General features: G+C 44.5%; 2 protein-coding genes and 1 pseudogene across 5 annotated transcripts in view; 1 reads left to right on the top strand and 2 right to left on the bottom strand.

The window, feature by feature from the left end:
• Window positions 1–18: 18 nt before the first annotated feature.
• LOC135386373 (T-complex protein 1 subunit epsilon-like) lies at window positions 19–10,081 on the bottom strand. Its single transcript, XM_064616248.1, has 10 exons — window positions 9,830–10,081; window positions 9,335–9,395; window positions 9,087–9,251; window positions 7,096–7,294; window positions 5,687–5,879; window positions 4,066–4,335; window positions 2,183–2,368; window positions 1,311–1,448; window positions 459–639; window positions 19–243 (listed from the first exon to the last, which is right to left on the bottom strand). The coding sequence occupies exons 1-10, from the start codon at window positions 9,932–9,934 to the stop codon at window positions 116–118; spliced, it is 1,626 nt and encodes a 541-aa protein (XP_064472318.1). The 5' UTR covers window positions 9,935–10,081; the 3' UTR covers window positions 19–115.
• On the top strand, window positions 6,605–6,723 carry LOC135386468 (5S ribosomal RNA; annotated as a pseudogene).
• A 1,044-nt stretch (window positions 10,082–11,125) lies between the features above and the next one.
• Window positions 11,126–22,032, bottom strand: part of LOC135386369 (neurexin-4-like) — a 42,925-nt gene continuing 32,018 nt past the window's right edge. For all 4 annotated transcript variants that reach the window (XM_064616232.1, XM_064616231.1, XM_064616233.1 and 1 more), the window contains 5 exons: window positions 21,247–21,420; window positions 19,943–20,076; window positions 19,789–19,885; window positions 18,722–18,991; window positions 11,126–17,054 (listed from right to left, as the gene is read on the bottom strand). In XM_064616232.1, coding sequence (XP_064472302.1) covers window positions 16,864–17,054; window positions 18,722–18,991; window positions 19,789–19,885; window positions 19,943–20,076; window positions 21,247–21,420 — 866 coding nt within the window. In that variant the 3' untranslated portion in view covers window positions 11,126–16,863. The remainder of the gene's footprint in view (window positions 17,055–18,721; window positions 18,992–19,788; window positions 19,886–19,942; window positions 20,077–21,246; window positions 21,421–22,032) is intronic.

Below are 22,032 nucleotides of genomic sequence, written 5' to 3'. Positions count from 1 at the left end.
TGGAAATGTGCAACTTCGGGAAAGGAAAAAAAAAAGTTTTATTTCCACGGAACAAAAAGTAAAAATAAATAAAACGAAGGCAAAACTGCCGCAAACCAGTTTGAAACGAAGCCAGTCAGTCAAAACCGGAGGAAGGCGTGCGGATATCATCAATCTTGAGGATCATCCGGACCAGCTGCGTAGCCAGACTGATCTGCTGCTTTTTGCTGGTGAGCGTTTCAATGACGTGCTGCTCTTTCATATCTGGAAAGCAAGCCATGTATGTAGCCTCACTTTGCCAGCTACTGCCTCAAAAACTGCCTTCTAGCAATCAATCAATAACATCTGAAGTCTTCACACCTTTGAAAATCTTAGTTAATCTAAGTTAATAATCTCGTTAGTAACGAGGAAGCTCGTCAAATGGACATTTGACTGCGAACCTCTCGACCACAATTCCAGCGTAAGAGCAGAAAACATACCGTTGGTTCCCTTTCCAATGCAGTCAATTCCCAGGCAGGGGTTCTTCTGCTTCAGCTGCTGCACCTTGACCCGTGTCAGGGTCTCGATGGGAGGCAGGCCAGAATTCTCCGCGAGGGCCAACGGTACACTCTCCAGGGCATCCGCAAAGGCCCTGAACGGGTACTGCTCCAGCGTTGAGATCTACAATGGTTGTGCATCCAATGTCAACGTCTGCAAATGCAAATCGGAAACCAGAGACAAAAATGCACAACACCAGCGTCCTCCACGAAGGCGTATCGAGCTTATTACGACAATACTTTTCTTCTAGACTCAGTATCGTTGAACGGATTCAAAATCAGGATTCATATTTTCTGCATACAATAGGCAAGTATCAGAAACTGAATTAAGACATTAAACGTAATTAGATACTTAAGAAAAAACGAAGATAAGACAAGTTAAAAATGTTTCACAAAATCTATAATAGGTACCTACTAATGCAAAACTAGAGGAAATATCAATGGTCTCTGCCTGAATATTTGTTTATGTACGCGATATATTTTTCAAATGCACCAGAACACGAGATATTAACTTGATACGTGTATGTATATAAAAAAAAAAAACTGTTACAGCCCGATATGGCTCGCAGTGTTATTAAATAGATAAGCGATAGATTGTGCACAATACGCCTCATGAAAAACACAGCCTAACATCCCATGTGCAGTCAGAGCCGTAACTCAATCATGAGCTCCTCTGCATAGGTCAGGGCCCCCCAGAGAACCCAGGGAGCCCGTCCCCGAGAGGCTTCCTAGAATGGATTTTGGACTCATCACTCTGCATCATCACCACACAGCCACCAACTCAGTCAACCTCACCTTGTCGGCCTGAGCGCTCACAGCGAGAGCGCAAGAGATTTCCGCTGCTCCTCCGCCGTAGACGACCCTGTTGTCCTTCACCAGGTTGCGGATGACGCAGAGAGCATCGTGCAGGCTCCTCTTGGCCTCCTCCACAATCTGATTGCAGTAATTCATTATTATACGCAGATACGTTACTCAAAAATCCCAGCCCATAATCAGCATAACTGGTACACTCTGTATATCGTGAGCGCACACTGTCTCGTTCTCTGTCGATGACACCAAGAATGCACATGGTTTTTATTTTGCGTCGTCTACGTCACGGCAACCATTTTCTTGCACACAATCGCTGCAAATGATGCGTATGCCAATTCGAATCGAATAGTTAATGTAATTCGAACAGTACTCAGAGCCTGAAGTTTTTGGGAAATATTTTTTTCTAAATTCAGCGAGTAAAAATCGGGTAAATAAATGTGTGCTCTAAATCCATGTAAATTTGGTTGGAAAAACTTCCAGTACGCTAAATTTGGGGGGAAAATGGGCTCTGTTACTCAAACTGGTTTGGTACAAATGGTGATGTAACTGCGTTCGCTGCCAAACAAGTTTGTGTGTATTCCTACAGACGTCTCAGTGAGGGCGATTTGTCGGGTAAAAATCGGGTGTCACCCTGAAGAGGCAACCTTCATTCGGGAAAGAATCGGGTAAAACCCTAAAGCTTCAGGCTCTAGTACTCGTACCGTGCGAATATTTTTGAAACAGTGTAGCAGCCTGCTGGCGCACAAAATGCTACGGGGAAGAACTGGACACACTCAGAGATCTCATTGTAACCAGAGAGAGGATCAACATTTGGTCTTGTAGGTGAACACATTTAGACAGTTGTCGTGTGTACTCACCATCTTGTTCCCACCACGAATGAAGATGGTGACCGCATGGGAGTTTGGGCATTGCTCAATGACCAGCATGCGGTCCTTGGTGGTGCCAAACGACAGCTCCCGCACCATGCCCGCTGAGCCCAACTTGTCTGGCGTCAGCTCACAGAAGCGAGGTACGATACGTCCTCCTGTCGCTATGGCGATCAACTGCAAACAAAGACCGCAGCTATCACTGTCAGAGCTAGACAGAAAGCCTGCTCATTGCCTCATCTCCTTCCTTAGCTATGCGGACACAACTGCGATGTAGCTTCCAGGCCACTGTGCTGCTCCAGATATGTTGGTTCAACACTTTGATGAGGAAGCCTTTGTTATTGCACAGGATATAAAAAGGAGCATATCCCTTATATGGGCTGCCCCCTGGGTGTTTACAAGTGCTTAAGGAATGGCAGTTGTCTCTGCCATGGGCACCGAGTGGAGAGTAATAACTAGGGCCTGGAAATTTAGGCACCAAAAACGACGGAAATTGGCAGGCAATAGGCACATTAATCTGGTACGCTCTTTGGCTTTCTTGGTGTTTCAGAATGTTCCACCAAGGAAAACTTGCTCGCTTATAGGTAGGACCTGACTTTCTAGGGTTAAACCCGTATCCGCCCGATATTTACCCCCCGAACGAAATCTGTAAAATTCGGGTTTAACCTGAATCTACCCGAAAACATCTGGGTTGCGTGGCACACTCATAAGCGTGCATTAAAATAAAGTTCGATAACATTGATAAACATTAGTTCCATGTCAAGACAAATTTTTATTAAACAAAAAAAAAAAAATCACCCGAATTCCTGACGACAGAATATGCCGTAACGGGATTTAACCCGAATTTTCAAATGAAAAATATCACCCGATATTTACCCCCCGAATTTGGCCAAAAATAAAACCCGAAAAAGTCAGGCCCTACTTATAGGCTACAGCACCATATCAGCCTTGACGTCTGGTACATGAATGAGGAGGCAGCAGGGGAACACGCTAGATTGAATAATACTTTTAGTTTTCCGCTCTCAAAGATCTTGAAAGGCCCAGAGAAGCCAAATCTTTGGATCAAATGTACGCAAAAAAGGAACAAAAACAAGGCGCAGTAACGCAAAGCAAAATGCAGCACTCAGCACGAGCCTGAAAGGTGCACTCGCACTTACACCTCTAAAAAAGGCTCTTATGGCGTCTAAATATGTTAAAAAGGCTAAAAGTCGATAAAAAGGCAGGCAACCCTGAAAATGCCGTATTTAGGCTTTCTAGGCATTTATATGCAAATGCCTAAAAATCCGGGCCGTAGTAATAACCCTGTCATGAGGGCAGTCTTAACGGCCATGGAAACCAATGACCATGGAAAATGCACGTAGCGCCACCAAGCGTGTAACGCATCAACTTCTCAAACAGCATTGGATCCAATGTTTCTTGACAGGTTGACACATTACACACTAGGTGGTGCTACCTGCATTTTCAATCATCATTAATATCAATGGCCCTTGAAGACTGCCCGTGCGACAAGGGTATTAGTCAACAGAGTCAAAATTCGTCTGCTACTGCGATTCACAGTTCTGCGAATTCAAGAACTCCCAAATGACTGCAGCTCACCTGGAACCTGCAGACCCGAATATTGAGACAAAAAGTGCAAGACGCGTTCCGGAAAATCAGTTTTGGGAAAGATTGAGACCGTTTTGTGATTTAGTTCCAAGTTTCCCAATTTATGACGCCGGGATGTTCCATCGCAACTAGCAAACGACAGTGGTTCGTCTTCGTGGGCATGACCGCTGAAGGCACGTTCGTGATTGGCTACTGCCGTTGAAAACACGATTCTGATTGGCTAACTCTTAGTCACACTGACGTATCTAAGTGGCGTTGACATTACCCACCTCAATCTCAGGTCCGCCCACCCAGCGCACTGCGGGCAATTCCTTCTGCAGGAGCAAATGGTTGGCCTCGTCATCAAAACCCCACTGGCAGATGACCAAGTTGGCACCTGCAGCTTTCACCTGGTCCACCATCTCTTCAAACTTTTCCTGCTCATATTTGCGCAGTGCCAGGAACTCTTCCGTCGAGCTCACATCCAGCTTGTGCTTAGTCTTGGGCTTCGGGGGCTCAAACGGGCATGTCAGAATGGCCAGCTTCGCATTCACCACTTCCTGCACATTGGAACAGGACATAAAGAAAATGATTCCTGATCAGAGATGCAACTGGGTATTGCGAGGCATTTGTCCTCCTAATGCGTGTCCCTTCACCATCAGTGTGCGTAGCCCATGTGCTGAGGCCAGACCATGGTTCTGGAAGGGATTGCTGTAGCACCCGTACATAAAACTTGGAGTAGGGAACAGTCCCTTACCCTGTTCTCGAGGGTGCATATCAGGCTTGTGGAATGGGATCACCCATTCCAATTCCCACTCCTGGAATGGCTTGGCAACCCCATTCCTTTAATTCCACCAATAAATGAATTAGGACAGGAAACCTTACTAGCTAGCCCAGCAGTAGTGCTATAGAGGAGATATATGGGAGTTGCCATCTGGCAATGCACACTTTGGCACATGAGAGGGTATTACCAATTTTCTCACTTTTCCGAAGCCCCACTTTTTGTTCACCCACAGCTGTTCCGCTATGACAGTTCAGTGCGCCACTTTCGTGGATGGAACGGGAAAATGTGCACCAAACGTCTCCTCTGGGCGTGGAAGCGAGAAACCGAGGAGATGCCCTACGCGCCTCTCCCAATGCAAACAGGCGTGCTGTGACCCGCGCATGGCATTGTGGGTGCCCATAAACGTCACGACAACACATAATAAAACATGCCCGTGGCGTATAGAGAGACAAGTGGCAGCCGAATAACTTGCTTACGCTTTCTTAACCTCTTTGGAGTTAACATACCCGTTGAAACAAAATAGACAATCTCAGTGTGGAAGCAATGGATCACTGAATTGCGTACATCTTCGTGACATTGCCTGGCTTCTCTTCTGTTTTGCTGCCCTTTTGCTGAGATTTATCACGCGGAAAATGTTGAAACACCCCATAACCTTCTAGGTATTGTGCAAATGAACACCTTGAAGGTCAGAGGTTTGTAGAAGATTAGCTTCGCTAAACTTCCAAGCCTCCGCGCAGACCTCCATAACACTGAAACATGTGGGGATCACGAGACTGGTCAACTAGATGGGCATGGCACTCCCATATGAGTCCCACGACCCTCTGTGTTTAAAGCCCTCTCCTTAGTTTCTTACCTCCATGCCCTTGGGTATAAAAAAAAAAAAAAGTGCATAGAATTCACTTCCTCAAAGAGTGCTGCTGAAGATATTCGAAGTGCTGCACCAGCGCAGCTTTTAGACATAACAAAGGATGACCTGCTACGAGTCATTCAGACCGATAGACGTGACTTTTTCCTACGGCAGCATACCAGTGGGTATTTTGCCAGAAAATGGGGTTGACTCATCCACGGTGTTAACAGTGGCAGTTTCGTGCCTGAACCATCCCATACACACGTGTAAGCCTTCATACCTTGGGCATCTGTGGGTGGCTGAAGTCCTTATCAACTAGGACACCTTTGACGAGGACTGTATCTTCCAGCTTCCCACCTTCCTTGCCTTCGACCTTGATGAGCTCAAAGTTGACGTCCCGACGGTCGAGGTTGGCCACTGACAGGACAGCCTCCACGGCTATTTCCGCAAACTGGCGGTGGCACTTGTTCACGCTGAAACAAATGCGCAGCATGCAGTTAAAAGCACACAATTTCACCAGAACTGTCCCAGAGGACTGCAATGTAGCTTCCAGGCCACTGTGCTGCTCCAAGTATGTTGGTTCAACACTTTGATGAGGAAGCCTTTGTTGTTGCACAGGATATAAAAAGGAGCATAACCCTTATATGGGCTGCCCCCTGGGTGTTTACAAGTGCTTAAAGAATGGCAGTTGGCTTTTACCATTGGGTGGTGAGTAACTCAACTGACAGGTAACAACTCAAGGTAACACTGGGCTGTTTAGCTGCATCTCATGTGGTCGTTATGGGCGACGAACAGGCAGTTCACTTGCAGCAGACTCTTTATCGGCCTGCCCGAAGCCAGACAACCTTACTCCAGACTCGCTCAATAGTAAGATACTTCAATTTCATAATGTAAGGCTTTCCACTAAACTGGAGTAACCGTGAGGCTCGTTCCATCCTTGACAGAACTAAGTCTAGCAATGAGGCAGACTCGGTGCGGTTAAGCAAATACTCATATTCACCCAGATAAAGTGCTGCTGCCGACGAGGATATACAGCTTCTCAAGATAAAAGTTCTCGGAAATTCATCTTGGTTATCAAGCTTTGAAATCGAACAAACTGAATATACAGGAAGCTACGGCAACAGCATAGATGTTTTTGCAGTTGCGTTATATGGCAAGGCTGGAAGAAAACTACAATTACCTAAAAGGAGTCCGCCATACTGTCAGCCATACCATGCTGAATACGCCGGTTCTCGTCCAACCTCCGAAGCTAAGCAGCGTTGGGCTCGGTCAGTACTTGTGAGGGAGACCACCTGGGAACACCGAGTGCTGATGGCATCCTTTTCTATCTACATTTTGCACGCGGCAACTTAACTGATTCATTGATTCTGCGTTTTTTGGCGCAACAGCACGTAACGCAACTTGTTCCTTTTGTCGTTCATTTCAAAGTGTCACCGATGACCCGACAGCTCAAGAAAATAGGGCATCAGGAGTAGCACCATATAGGAGGGTGTGGTCTTTAATTTATTCATAGTCCTTAGTCCGAAAACTAAAAAATTTCTATATGTTTCTACCTTTCTCAACGCGAAAGAGGGACTGACTCAGGTCCTGCGAACCATTCACTGCCTGCAAACCACACCCACCAACCTGCCCAATTTCACCATATTAGTAACAGAGAAAAGAACATACATCGTGACAGGTGGCACTTACATCTTAGATCCGAGCGTGGTCATGGCTGTTTGAATAAGGGCTTCCTTGTCCTGCGAAGAGACCATAAAGGAGTCGCTGATGGTGTCCAAGTGTGAGAGGGCACACCGTGCTGCCAGTTCAAAGCCGTCCGCTATCCGGATCGGATGGATGCCCCTGTCCAAGAGCTGGTCCGCCTGTTCCAGAAGGGCCCCAGCAAGCACTGCAATCCCAGGGGGTGCAAAATGTCGCTTTAGTGCGGTACTAATCTTTCACTCGGACGTACGACAGTTCGTGCGGACACGTAAAACCCTTATTAGGCTTTCAATGCAAAGGCACAGGTTAGCTTAAAAACTAGTGCCATAGGTTGGGTACTTCCCATGTCCGAAATTCTCCTCATGCTTTTTGTCTGTGCCCAATTTTACAGCTTTTCCCTTTTCCAAAGTGAGACGCTTTGAATGGATGCAAAATCAGTCCGGGTAGCACGGTTGAGTCAAATAATGCTAAACGGGGCCTGGCAGCTTTCTTTGCCAGGTTATGAGCAACTGTGTCAAAGCTTTGACAAAGCTTAGCGACGAAGCATGCACGGTTCCTAACCGAAGGAAGTTGCCCTTTTTTTCATCTGGCATCAATCCTGTAGCCATCTCATCTGCATCGTGAGGGTTGACACGAGATAGCAGATAAAACCGACACAACCATAGTGCCCCTAGCAGCATCCAAGGGAGCACCCGCCTCCCTCCAGGCCACTGTCATGTGAGACAAAGTTGGGACACTTTGCAAATGCTTCGTGTCATTCGCTTGGTCATCATAATTTAATGTTGCACGATGTCTGCCCCCAACAGGCAAAAAATGCCAGCCAGGATCAAGTCGTGCCATTCAGACTAATTCAATTTCATTATAATTCAACAGGGTGCCACGATCGATTCAGCTGGGGGGAGCGCAACCTCTGTTGCGGAATCGCCTGCAGACTCCTGCTCAAAAATGCCCCTCCTGGTGAATCCTCAAAACACAATCTTCATTCATTCATTTATTTACTTCTTCCCGGTGCATATCAAAGCTTTGCTTGCTACGCTAAATGCTATTCCCCCTGGGCATCCATGACCCAAGACATTGGCCAAAGCTACAAAATCACTTTTCCTAATGACGTCAACATCTGGTACAATGCAAAATTCCTCTACTGGCTCGTTATAGAAAACCCCACCTAACCCACCAATTTATTCCTCCAGATAAGAAAGCGATTGTTTCCAAATTTTCCTCAGCAGTTCCTGAAATTCTGTCCCAAAAAGCCCAGATAAATGGAGACAAATCGCATGCTCCGAAATCTGTTCCCACGCTGTGTTTCTGGATAGATTGGGATCCGGATAAACTTTTTCTGCACGACAAGTAGAAACATTCCAGCGTTCCTCCCCAATTCACCTGCTGTTGGGATAATTGAGTAGTTTGAACAATTTTTAAAAGAGCAACACCCTGGGCTATGTCACCTTCGTGGCAAGTTTGTTTGCGTAATTATGGTGCTAGAAAAGTTAAACCAACAGTAGACACTCCCTTTTACTAGATACTTGTCGCGCATCAATGACTAGTTTGTTGAGCGCTACCGGCAACAACTTGCAGTCCCAAAGTTTAAAACAATCCAGATCGATTAAATCCGTCTGAGCTAAATTCCAAGCTGTTGTTATTTGAGACAACACTTTTACGAAGCTGACATCTGCAATCTCTTTCATCTGAAAGGCGTATGGCGTAGCCTCGAACAAAGGGCAATACAACGACAATTCTCTCGAACGAAGGCTACACAGTGTTCTCTTGTGTACACCTGTGCTCTGTCTAGATTATGACATATTTATAGATGTTCGGGCATATCGGCCATTTCTTTCCATTCCAAAGTTTGTCGAATCTCGTGAACAAGTGGCTTTAGACTGCGAACTTAAGGTTCGCAAAACCTTCACTACATCACTATTCGTAACTGCTACGAACAATTACAAATGGCAAGCAGAGCCAGTACGATACGAATCACTCACCAACGACACCTGTGGTGCCATCACCAATCTCGTCGTCTTGTGACTGTGAAAGCTGCACCAGCAACTTCGCAATTTGGTGGTCCACGTCCATCAATTTTAGGATGGTAGCACCATCGTTAGTGACCGTGACGTCACCGTCCGACGACACCATCATTTTGTCCAGGCCTGAAAGAGCGGGTCGCGTTGCTAGTAAAGCTAGTAAAACGTGCTGACGGCACACCACCACTGTCAGATGGCATAGCCCTTACCTTTTGGGCCCAGGGAGGTTTTGATGATATTTGCAACTGCTTTGGCGGCCAAAATGTGCGACTGAAACATGTAAACGCTGTCAGCTATATTCGAACGGAGTAGATAAAAATGAGTTGGCTTTACTTGGACTCGCGCGAATACAATAAACAAACGCACCCGGTAGCAGGTGTAGGCGGTGCTATGCCCATATATGACCAAACCACATATGACCAAACGAACACTTAGTACTAAAGGTGTCCGAGCAACAAAACGTAAAAACACAGATTACCTGAAATGCTAAGAAAGCAAACCGTACGGTTTGCTATAACTCAAAATGTTCCGATAAAGAATTAATGTGCACGACCTAACAGACAACGGAATCGTCTAGATGTGTGTAGATGGTGCAGTAGGTATGAAAACGTGTATACACACGAAAAACATATCGCGTATTTTTGTACTTTACAAACTAACGGAACACAAAAACAGCGTTTTCAAATGTAAAAGTTATTTTTTACCTTGAGTGCATCGATGCCGGTGAGACGCTTCCTTTTCTCTTGGTCTTTCAGAATAATAAAGGGCCGTCCGTATTCATCGAACGTTAAATGCCCTACGGAGTTCATTTTCACGCGATATTGCCCGGTATCTTTTCAGATGAACATGGATAAATGAATGAACAGCGCATCCACAGAAACACACAATATGACGGCGACTTTTCAAACCGGATAACCCTCGACACACCTCGTGTTGAGACGAATGACCACGTGACCACTGAAGAGAAGGAGAAGGAATGACGCCAGAGCCACATATTAAAAGAGAGCTTGGCCATTAATAGGACCTGCCTATAGCTGAAGCTCCACCCACTTTTCAGCACTTTCGAGGTTTCTGACCAATGAGGGCTCTCCTCGGTAGTCAGTGTTGCCACAGATTTGTATGGAGATCTACAGATTTTCGGTAACATCTACAGATTATCTCTGAAATCTACAGATTTTGTGACTCGAGGATGAAGCAAGCCTGAGCATGCTCATGCTTAATTGTTTCATCATGGATTTCACGCACCAGCTAGGCTGTGTTTACGCTATGTTGTCAGATTTGTGGGCAATCGTTACGAAAGGTTGTCAGGAGAAGCCCGATTCACGTGCGCCACTCTCGGGTGAAAAAACGACGAATTTTTATTTCATGTTTTGCTTCATGGTGTGCGTGGAAGCTGTTCGTGTACTTAGCAAACGTGGGAAAATGTCCTCACCTCAATTTTCGTCCCTGATGTTTTTCCTCACCCCACCTCAACCTTCTTTTAAAATCATTTTCCTCACCTCACCTCAATTTCTTTCTGAAAATGTTCATCTCAACTCACCTCAGCATTTTCCAGAACACCTTTTCCTCACTTTTTTTCTTGAAAATTTTCCTCCTCACCTCACCTCAACCTTCTTTCTAAAATACATTAACCTAATCTTACTTCAACCTACTTGTTCTAATTTTTTTGCCTCGTCTCACCTCAACCTGCTTCTGTAAAACGTTTTCACTGTACAATTGCTCTTTCAATTAGGAGTAGCGTCACTCATAGCCACAGTTGCTGCGCGGTGCTAACACAGAATCAAAAAAAGTTCTAGGTGTAGGTGTATACGTAGTTGGCTTCTTACTGCTTCGTTGGTTGATTCCTGACAAGTTACAAGTACCCACGGCTCACTTTTCAGTGACAATAAGCGCCTAGGGCAAATCTGATAACTTCAACCAAAGGATTACAAGCAACAGAACATCAACTCTGCATGTTTTCGCTCTCTCTTCAGTATGTAAAACAACCCAATTAGCCAAACTGAGAGTTTTCTAAAATATTTATTTCGCCGAGATACACTTTCCATTAGATGTCCAACGTAGAGCTCTGTCTACGGCGTGGTATATAATGTCCACGCTTCCAAAGAGCAGAAATGTATTCACTGTATGTACAAGATGTGCTCCAAACACGCAATAGCTATACAAAAACTTTTCTCTCTCGCACTCTCGTACGTGGAATGTTCCTTGCATACCAGACTCATTACATGAGCATCCTGGAATGATAACGTGAGATTGTATGTCCAAAAATAAGAGGATGATCTGGTGGCTCTTCTCTTTCGATCAAACAAAGAGAAATGGCAGTGTGAAAATGTCGAGCATTTAAGAAAAGCCGAGAGATTGACACTCGAGTGGCTTTCTGGTGTCGTGCACAAAAATAAACTCTTTCATCTCTGTAGTATTGGATGTACGTACCATAATAAGAACATCGCTACATTGAAAATCATCAATAACTCCTGCTGATGCAATATTAGATCTAACCTTCCTTCAGTGTGATAACAGTCAATGGAGCCGCTGAACAATACAGGGATCAGCTTCTACTGGGTGGACTTTGTGTCCGGTTGCCCCGAGAGACACCCTGTCTCGTGGAATCGGAGGCGCTTTTCTTTGTAGCAGCTTTTCTGGCCCATTAGTATTCTAAAATGAACTACACACTTTTTTTTTTTTTTTTGATAACGTAGGAGTCTGGACCTCATTCTGAGACTCATCAACTAAATTACCGCGAGCAATGAGGTAGAGTACCACCCAATCATCATCATCATCATCACTAGAGTGAAGTTGATTCACTTAGCACACCAGCGGTGATAAGATATGCAAATGCGACACTGCTCCTAAAATATGCCTGTTATAGTATTGCACAAACACTCCTGCCCATGCTAAGTTGAAAAAGGTTAGCTACCTATATAAGACACAAATCTATGCTGCCCATTAGCATAGCTAAGGCAAGAGCAACGGTGGCAGCTTCCTTTTCCAATCATAAGCGGCTGCTGCCAGAACTGCCATGCACATTGGAACGGAACATAGGAAGGATGTAAAGTGACTCAGGATACGGACACGCACCAATGCTGCGTTTCCCCTGCCTTGACGTGCACCAACTTGCCCACTACCTTGACTCTGTTGCGAAAAAAAGTGGTCGGAAAAGGTCGGAAAAGTGTGTACGTGCACCTAACTGGAAGAAAACCGTTCTTTACTATAACTATCACATTCGAGCAATTTTTTTTAAGGATTTACATCGGAACGTAGATCACATAACGCGTGCAGCCTCGGGGAAGTTGCGTTATCCGATGCAGAATCTCAAGCACAGCTACCAAACTGCAAGCCTATACATAAATCCTGTTGACTTGGCACCGGCATTACGGTTTATTTTTAATCGATATGGGCCGAATACACACGTTAGTGATCTGTATACAACGACTGAAATTGACGTCCCGCGAAAAAGGTGTAGGATGCACCGTCCGAGATTGTTGTACTTGTACGTGTGAATCGTAACGTCGATCGGTACATCCAGCCTTTCTTACCACGAGGTCTATGTCACACTAATTCTAAGCAACTAAAGCGGTATAATCCTGGAACAGCTTTTTTAAAGTACTTGTCTTTTTTTTCCCTCGCACCATATTGTACCTTTTTGAAAGAGTCTACATAATATATGACACGCGTTAAAATAGTACGGTCTAATGTTACGGTGGTTGTGCCCTACTCCTAGATGGCTATGTTGGCTGTAGTATTCGTAAAGAAAAAAATAAATATCTCATCTTTACGTTCCCTCCCTATGCACTCTGCTTTGGGAATGCCCCGCGTCTATGCAAAGAGGTGCTCCTTCCTATGCCACGCCCACTTGGCATGACACAATGAGAATTGTAACAAATGGAGACCCATCAGTTGTGTCACTGCCACATACAATGCACGCACACGAAGAAGGTACAGAAACACACCATCAACAACGTGTCTTGCGAACCTAATAACTGTGAACAGAGCATTGCCTCTGGCAATGAAGCGCCCTGCTCGTTATCACCAGATTAAAGTGGTCGTCGTAGAACAGTGAATTACGCAGCAAAGAACTGGTCATGATATGGGACGGAAGTTCACCAAACAATGCGGAGGAAAATACATTCGTGCGTAAAACTTGCTTAAACTTAAACACGTGCACCTCTTGCGCATATTGCGTTGATGCATTTCGACCGAGAGTTTTCGAGACTAGACGCACGCCACTGTACAGTTGGTAGACACGAGGTGTCCTCTGGACAGTGGAACATGACAATTGAGGATTATTTTTCTTTACAGCTTCGTCAGTCATTCCACTTGAGTGGAAAACCTTGCATTTGGATCTAAGACTATCACTGAATGCACCATCGATCACTGGTTCGCAAAATTTTGCGGGTGACTCATTGTTGGAAAGTTCCCAACATGGCCATCCACCACATTCAGATGAGCGTGGGATGTTGACGGTGGATTCATGGACGGTGGACGGTGGAGGGATGCTCTTTTGGAAATTTGAAAGGCATCAACGCAATATGTATTGATGCCGATTTCCAATTTCGCAACGACGGCAACAAAAAGTGGCGTATTAACTGCGGATGGTCTTGTAGGACGAAATAAGGATGACACAAGCAAATCTTTTATCACCTGTAGAGTAAAAGAGCAATGTGCAAGTATCTGGCGATTGAGATTCGCAACGGAAAGAAGACTGTTGGGGGCATCTAAATTTTTATGAGACGGGGCAGAAAGTCTCGAAAGTCACTGCTAAAAGTGTCGCCTCATTAAAATTTAGATGACCCCAACCTCCTTCTTTCTATGGAGTAAAAGTGAGAAAAACTGTTTTTATGAAAGAGTGAGTGTTTCAGAAAACAAAGTCGCAAATAGAGTCATACATATATGAAGAGACATAACTTTGAAACACTTACAGAACTATTCAAAGTGATATAAACTATCTTGAGCATAATGACTAAAAATGATAATGTTGTTCTTTGTGCTCTCATTGCCACCGACAAAACTGGGTGTAACACCGTACTTTGTTATGCTGCAAACAGGCATAGTCATGTGAAATGCATGAATGTGTTGGTCGTGTACTGACTACGATGGCAGTGTGTGTGTATCGTTGAATGATCGTGAAGTGATTGCACCTCAGGGCTTCTCTGGGACGTTTTGGATGGAAACAGTAGTTATTTACAATGTATACAGGGTAGTTTTTTATCCTGTACAGATCCTTTATTGAAAAAAAAAAAAAAAAAAGCTAGGGGAGTAGCAAAGATACCGTTTTTGCAGTCAGGTTATACAGCAAAACGGACATCCTCTCGAAGAAGGTATGTAACTACAAGATGACTAGTTACCTAAAATTCGTTGACTCTTTAATTAGGGGATTTTGGGCAAAAGCGAGGTAGCAGTATAGGGGACAATGCTCATTATATTTTTAAAAAGAAAATTAATTTAATTTAAATTTAATTACAAATAAAATTTTTAAATATTATTTTTTAAAAATTAAATGAAATTAAAAAGTATGGTAATGCTAATTGAAAGCCATCCCATTAAAAAAAAGAAGAGCCTGAAACGCACGTTGAAATATCGTCGCCAAATTTTGCTACCCAAACCGGATGAAACCGCGCCAATCGGGAGCGCAGGGAGGACAGCGCTCCTTCCATGTCCTTGCCTTAAAGATTGGAGTATGTGCTCATCTGTTGTTGGCAAGATCAACTGCTCTGAGAGAAGCTCAGACGGCTTCAACGGCGGAGGTCACAAGCTCCTGAGGCGCATGCTTTTGGTTTAGTCTCGTTTGCGCAGCGAAATTCAGTCACGAATATTTCAACGTACGTGCTCCTATCAGAATTTTTAAAAAGCACAGTGGCTTTCAACAACGATTATTTGCTATCTCACTCTGCCAACTAAGCCCCTAATTAAAGAGGTAATTAAATAATTTTATGTAATTAGTCATCTTTTAGTTGCATACCCTCTTCGACAAGATGTCCGCCTTAACTGGAAAAACGGCATCTATGCTGCCCTCAATGCTTTATTTTATAAAGAATCTGTAAAGAACAAAATGAAAAGAAAAGAAAACGTCCTGTATACGCAGTAGAGAAATGAGATATGTCATTTTCAAAATGTAATCAAATACAGACACTGAGTTGTCAAGTGATATGAAATACATAAAATGCAAAGTAAATGCAGATAAGGCAATCCAAAGTAATACCGTGTACGAGATAAGATACCTGATATAATAAATTTTCTTTCGTGGCCGTGAGTGCAGCATACCTTCATACTGCACATAGTTAACGTGCCGCGAGAAAACTAATACCCCTGTCAGACGGGTGCACTTACGGCCTTATGTGCGTACGTCCATTAAGTGCTTGCTACATGATCAGTAGAGGTGAGTGCGGGTAAGCAAACTTGGACCCGCAGTGCTGTCTGTATACCTGTATACGGACCCGCAGGGGTCTGAGTTTTGGCTACGTGTCTCGGACGGCTTCAATCGTATGCCAATAAAACTGCAGTTCAACAGAGAGCCATACACGTCTGCATTAATAATCGAACTCGCTCGCCAGAACTTGCCTGCTGCAGTCTGGCACACGGATTCATATGGACAACGACATAGGGCACTGCTGAGCTCACGTGTGACAGAGAGGGATCACTTAGTTGGCCATGGAGTGTGGGTGATGCGGGTATACCTGCATAACCTGTGGTCGCATTGTGGGTACACACGCATTTTACCCGCTACCTGCAGCATTCGCAAATTCCTACCCGCAAGTCGCGACGATGCGCGGGTAACCACGGGTACCCGCGGGTGTACCTGCACCCGCGCTCAGCTCTAACGATCAGCCACACAGCATTTGCGATGAGAGAAGAGATGAGAAGGCGACGGAGTTCCCATAACGCAGTTTACGAGTTCCCTCAAAACTGCCATAGCCTTGTTACCAGGTGCCACGAACGGGGTTGCACAGGTTTAGCTCAACCTGCAATAAAATGCTGTTACGAGATGTAGTGTTCTAGCTTTCTCGCGTTGTACGCGTGCCGTTTTTCTGATGCGTTTTTGCATTTTGTGCTTCTATTTTTATATCCTGTGTTCGTAGCGACATCCTTGAACAACTGCACACGGCATCACTCCATGTTGCCTGCATCCAAAAAGCCGAACCGAAGGAAAGCAGACGCCGCCGAGACACAGGGTGGCCAGATTGTGGTGAGACGCCGTTTAACGATACATCCAGAGCTCTTCAAAGCAATCTCTCTCGCTGTTGTATTTTAAATTGACTAAGTAGTACCGACCAAAGACTGTTTCCGAACACTCGTAGAGAGAACAAAAAGTGATTTCACTGATCCCATTCAACGTTCACAAAGGTGTTTATCACTGTAGACATCATCAGCAAAACGCCTTCACCGATCCCGTGTGGCAGCCTCCTAAGGTTAAGGCCACCTGCAGCCTTTCTGTAATCCCGTAACCTTAAAGGCTGCATGTGTGCCCGTCTGACAGAGGTATAATTAAATGGTCCCGTATTGTGACTTTACTCCATTTATGAGGTCTAGTGTCCTTAATCAGTGTCCAGAGTTGGTGAGCCAATGTAGCAAACTTTTCTTGCAGACGACTACCTCATTGCGTGACGAGCAGCAGAAATGTCACACCATTCACATAACTCTCCCAAAACCATCTCGCCTGCAGTCATCATCGTCTTGTGGCAGTAGCAACTGCAACGACGCAGTCTCATTATTCGGCACCTATAGCTGCAACGGTTGCTGTGCCTCAGATGAACCACTCCTTCTTCTTCTGCACATCGTGTCCGCGGACACCGTGGACGACCGCCGTGTCCGCGTCTGTTGCGTCCTTGGCTCCCATATCTTCGTGCGTCAGGTACTCTCCTTTGTGACGGGATACGTAGCGCCCAATGATGATGGCCATGATGACAAGCGCGGCCAACAGTGCTGCGAGCACACCTGCACAGTTTTCAAAGTGTCATTCAACCAAAGACCCGTTCATATGGAAGACAAGGTTGGGCATGCGCTTTGTGATACTCCGGTGTCTCGACGACCTCCTAAAATGAATGCACAGGTAGTATAACATTTTCATTATGCTGATTAGTCTCTTCACGGTGGGATACGTTGTACTAGTAGTTAAAATTAGCAACGCGGGAAGTGTCTGGCCCATTTGTAGAAAAACAAAAGACAAAAAGGTCTCGCCGTTTTGTACAAAATATTTTTCTCGATGTACTCGTACTTTTCTTGATGTACAACTTTGGCAGAGGTACCACGTGTTTGAACCCATGCTTTGGGTGTCTGCAGAAGAAGCTCGTTTTACTGTTGTCGTGACACAAAAAAAAATGTGCACAAATCATGCAGTGGCTCTTCAAAAAAAAAAAAAAAAATCTGGATGGCCCCCAAACCTGCCACAACAGCCTGCCTACTGGTGTTTTTGTTGATTTTGTTGGCAGATCTATTGGCATTCACAGTCACACTAGGCCGACACTCTGATTTGTTTGTGTCAGGCATCGTTGTCACCCTAGCGTCAAGTTGCAACCGGCCAACATTGTTCCTACCAACGGTTGACATCGTCGTGTTGAAATCGGCAGTCAGTCAATAGAAGTGGTCTTAGTGTGACATGGTCACAAGTTTTAGTAGATGGGCAAAATTCTACGAAAACGATACGACAGAGGAAGTCGTCAAATCCAAGCTCAGGCACGTGATGTCAGCAAATTCGAGGGAACAGCACTGGATATGCAGGAAAAACTCAACGATGAAGACAAAGTAACAGCCATTGTTTTAAAATTACACCTCGGTTCATAAAACTGACATCTTCATTCGAAACGACTACTCCGTAAATTAAGCACCTTCGTATTCAAACCCTCGACTCGCACGGTCGTAATTCGTAAAACTGATATACATATTCTAATCGAAAATTTCAGATTGCAAAAAGCGGACTGATTTTTCTAACACTAATTATTCAGAATCCCATGGGGAACCGCCATGGCCTTCGCCGTCAGATTAAATCCATTTTCCCTACTATCTTTCCGGACAGATCCAAGTTCGAAGGCCCGACGATTTTCCTAACTAAAATGCTCGCGGACAAGCACCAGTGTGACTATTTTCGGCACTACGGCAGCAACTTTGAAGTTTTATCGAGCAGGCAAAAATCTCGTTAATTAAAAAAATCTGCGCTCCCTCGGGGTTTGAAGTACCGAGAGTCTACCGTACGTCGCAAGCGGGGCAATATCTGAGAACCCGTCCTGTGATGCTTCACAATTAGAGCCTGAAGTTTTAGGGTTTTACCCGATTCTTCCCCGAATTTGCACCCCGAATTGAAGGTTGGCCCTGTAGGGTGAAACCCGATTTTTACCAGGCAAATTGCCCTCTCTGAGACGTCTGTAGGAATGCACCAACTTACTTGTTTGGCAGAAAAATGCAGTTACATCACAGTTTGTCTCAAACCGCTACAGTTAGTTTGAATAACTGAGCCAGATTTCTCCCCGATTTTAGTGTAATAGAAGTTTTTTCACCCGAATTCGCATGAATTTCGTGCACAAGGTTATTGACCCGATTTTTACCCCCCGAATTTAGAAAAAAATATTTCCCGAAAACTTCAGGCTCTATTCACAATGTGTACGTACCACCCAGAATGGCAGAGTCTGTAGCGTAGGACGAATATCTCGGCTGTCTGTACATCCCATAGGGCAGCGTGGGTGGTGGCCGTGTCTCCACAGAAGGGGGAGGGTACGTGACGGGCTCAATCCCGCACGTGTCCTCCCGGACTTGGCCCTCCGGATGGGCGAACACGTTGGCCCTCCGACTCTCTTGGAAGTACCTCCGCAAGGGCATGTGGTCGTCGAACTGCACCCGGGAAATGCAGCCCACAAAGCCTTCGCCCGTGCCCATCGTTTCTGCACAGGAAGTTCACTTTTAAGTTTGCCGGATCCCGTTAAACAGTGCTATCCTTGTATGAAAAAAAAAAAAAAAAAAAATACGGTGCAGGGAAACAAAATCAACTGACAATCAAAAAAGGTTTATTTCATCCTCTTTAATGGCAAATGAATCGTCCTTTCCTAGTTTTATGCAGTATTTTTGGTTTGGTGATACGTACTCGTATTTTTTCCGAAAGGAGGGCATACGCATTTTATTCCTCATCTACACTCATCGTTTAATGTTCTCGGCACTGTTTTCCTATCGCTTTTGGATCACCAACTAGCCCGAGCTTTAACACTATCTTTCTCGGCTCATACTTATATCGCTGGAGAAAAAGCACTCGATAAGCGCTATATTAATAGAGTGACAAGACTGGCTGCCTATAAAAACATCACCAAGCCGTATCTAACGTTGTTCTCTTTCAATTATAGAAAAGGTAACAAATATAGCGGGTTGGTACTAAGCTTCTATTTGTTTCCTAAAATAGCTCGTGTTTTTGCTCTTAGACCTAGCAGAGTCGTAGAGTGAGGTAGTAATTTCATGCCTTCCCTTAACTCTCCAACGGGTGGCTGTGCAGCAGACATAGACTAAGTAGACTAAGTGTTTTACATAATTTTTCAGAAATGTAGTCGAGTCAACTACGCGTCTACTGGCGCGTCTATGTTTGGCACCATGGAATTTTGTGAGGCTGATGACTGGCATAAAAAAAAAGAATAGAAAAAAAAAGAACATGGAGCAAACGAGGAAAACTCTGGAAACAAAACTAATGACTAACCATTTCGTCCAACGTAGATGCTTTTTAGTTCATTAAACTGAGCATCTGCTTTTCCCCTGATGTTGAAGGTATGCACTTGCGGTTCATAGTTATCCACCTGGCAAACCAGATTCGGTTAGATACCACGAGAGGGGATTTCCAGTAGGGGACTTACAAAAATGGTGAGTCGTTCTCCATTGTGAGATCGCTTGATCTGTATGTCATGGATCTGGCCAAGAGCAAAGTTCTCATTCTTGACCGTTATCTCCTGCCTCTCGAAGCCAAAGTCAAACACCAACCTCAGGTGACCTGTCAATCAAAATATATTAAACCTGTGCAAATCAGTTAGTGTCGCAGTGTGTCAGATTGCTCTCGTCACAAACTATCATACCATATCATCAAACTATCATATCATATCATCAAACTATCAACCTGCCAGTGTACTGTCATAGCGAGGGGAGGGGGCTTGAGTCCCCGAATCTCACACTTTTAACTCTGCCCTTACCGCTTCAAAAATTGCCATTTTTGGGTGGTTTGACAAATATATTTTTTGCGGCTGACAGTATCGCCTCAAAATATGTTGCTATACAGGAATATGCAGCCAAATGAATGCCCTATCGAACGATGTAAGTTTCAGAAACAGAGCTATCCGTGTATTTCCAAAATTAATTTTGGTACACAAAAAAATCGGTGCAAACAGCAAAAAGCTCATGAAGATACGCCTGTACCTTGAACAAAAATAGCAATCTACGAGTTCCAAAATATACAAAATGTGGCAAATTTTGTCAGAAATAATATCTGCGAGTATCAACACTCTGGATCAAGAAGTTCATGAGTTGCGGAAAATAATGTCAACACCCACGTAACTGAGTGGCAGAGTTCACTGAATCAGTAAACCAGAAATGAACATCATAATTTCTGCAGTAAACATTACGGTAGTTTCATGCTCAACTTTCCTGTTCTTGTACCACAATTTTCTATTTCTCCGCTTTTCTATTCCTCCCATTAGTTTTGAGACAGGAAGAACAGCAATAGTGCAAGTGATACATATCCATACATTCAGGACAAAAATCTGATTATCTAGCGCCTTCAGAGTGGTTATTTGCATTCCAATAAAAAAATCGTACCAAAACATGCTTAAGATGCGAATACTGCACATTGGCGAAAGAGGTCTGCTGCAGGAACGCAACACCGCAAGCAAGATGAAATCTCCACACTGCTTCCTTGGCGCGGAGCCAGCGTCATAAATCAACACCACGAGGAAAAGCTAAACGTGAAAGCTATCCACCAAATGCGACCTCTCGTCCATATCTGCTTTGGAGGACGAGTAGCGCGGCTCGAAAACCGTCGATCACCCGTGATCCGACGCTTCTATGGGCGCGGTTAGGAGAGAGTTAAGTTGAGCGCGGTCTTCTTGGGTGAGGACACACTTGCACGTAAAACATCGTTCAACGAGAATGCAAGAAGTAACGGCCTTACCGCTGGTAGACATCATGAGGTTGAGGTATTCACCAGTCCTGGAGGACACGCCAAAGATCATGCCGTGATGTTCGGTTGTGGTGAAGCCCACCCGGATGTACTCTTCCAGCGTTGAGAGGGTGGTTTCAAAGTCATATCGGACGTAGTAGTCCGAACGGAGATTCACTCCAATTTCTGCGGAACACACACACCATTTTACGGCTGACTGCAGAGTATTGAATTTAGGGATGTGCCAATCGAATCCTCGAATCCGCATATCCTAGGCAGGGATTCGAGATTCGGGAATCCGAATCCAAATGCCCAAAACGGCAAATCAAATCTTTCGAATCCACCAACCACGTTTGTTCGTTTCTTTTTCAAATTGCTGCATCCAGAGCCCGCCGAAAGCCTCATTGACTGACAGGTGTTTTCTTTTTTGTTTGTTTACATTGCTCTGAACTGAAAGTGTTCAGGCAGCTAGAACTGTTACATTACAAGTTTAAAAGTAACATGGTTTTGTTTTTGACTGTTGATTAGTTCTATGGAAATAATTCAGACTGGAGAACTTATGTATTTCTTGTAGACGAGGTTGAAGAAGTTAAGTTGCGTTACATTTAAGAAGAACTACACGGGTATATTTTCTCCTGAAACTGCACTATTATTTAATTTTTCATTTAAAACAATGTATCATATTCTGCTTCAAAACACTTTTCAGTAGAAGTGTTTTTTTTTTCTGGCTTTTTAAACTCTTCTTGAAGAAAGGATTCGAAAGGTTCGAGATTCGTTAAGATTCGCAGAACCTTCCTT

This window comes from Ornithodoros turicata, chromosome 2, assembly GCF_037126465.1.
Source record: "Ornithodoros turicata isolate Travis chromosome 2, ASM3712646v1, whole genome shotgun sequence".
NCBI lineage: Eukaryota > Metazoa > Arthropoda > Arachnida > Ixodida > Argasidae > Ornithodoros > Ornithodoros turicata.
This window is presented reverse-complemented; position numbering and strand designations above follow the sequence as displayed.

Coding starts and splice junctions, on each gene's coding strand:
- LOC135386373 (XM_064616248.1), bottom strand. CDS start 9,934: ATGAACTCCGTAGGGCATTTAACGTTCGATGAATACGGACGGCCCTTT. Junction 1,449..2,182: donor TTCGTGGTGGGAACAAGATG/GTGAGTACACAC, acceptor TACTGCAATCAG/ATTGTGGAGGAGGCCAAGAG. Junction 244..458: donor CATTGGAAAGGGAACCAACG/GTATGTTTTCTG, acceptor CTTGCTTTCCAG/ATATGAAAGAGCAGCACGTC.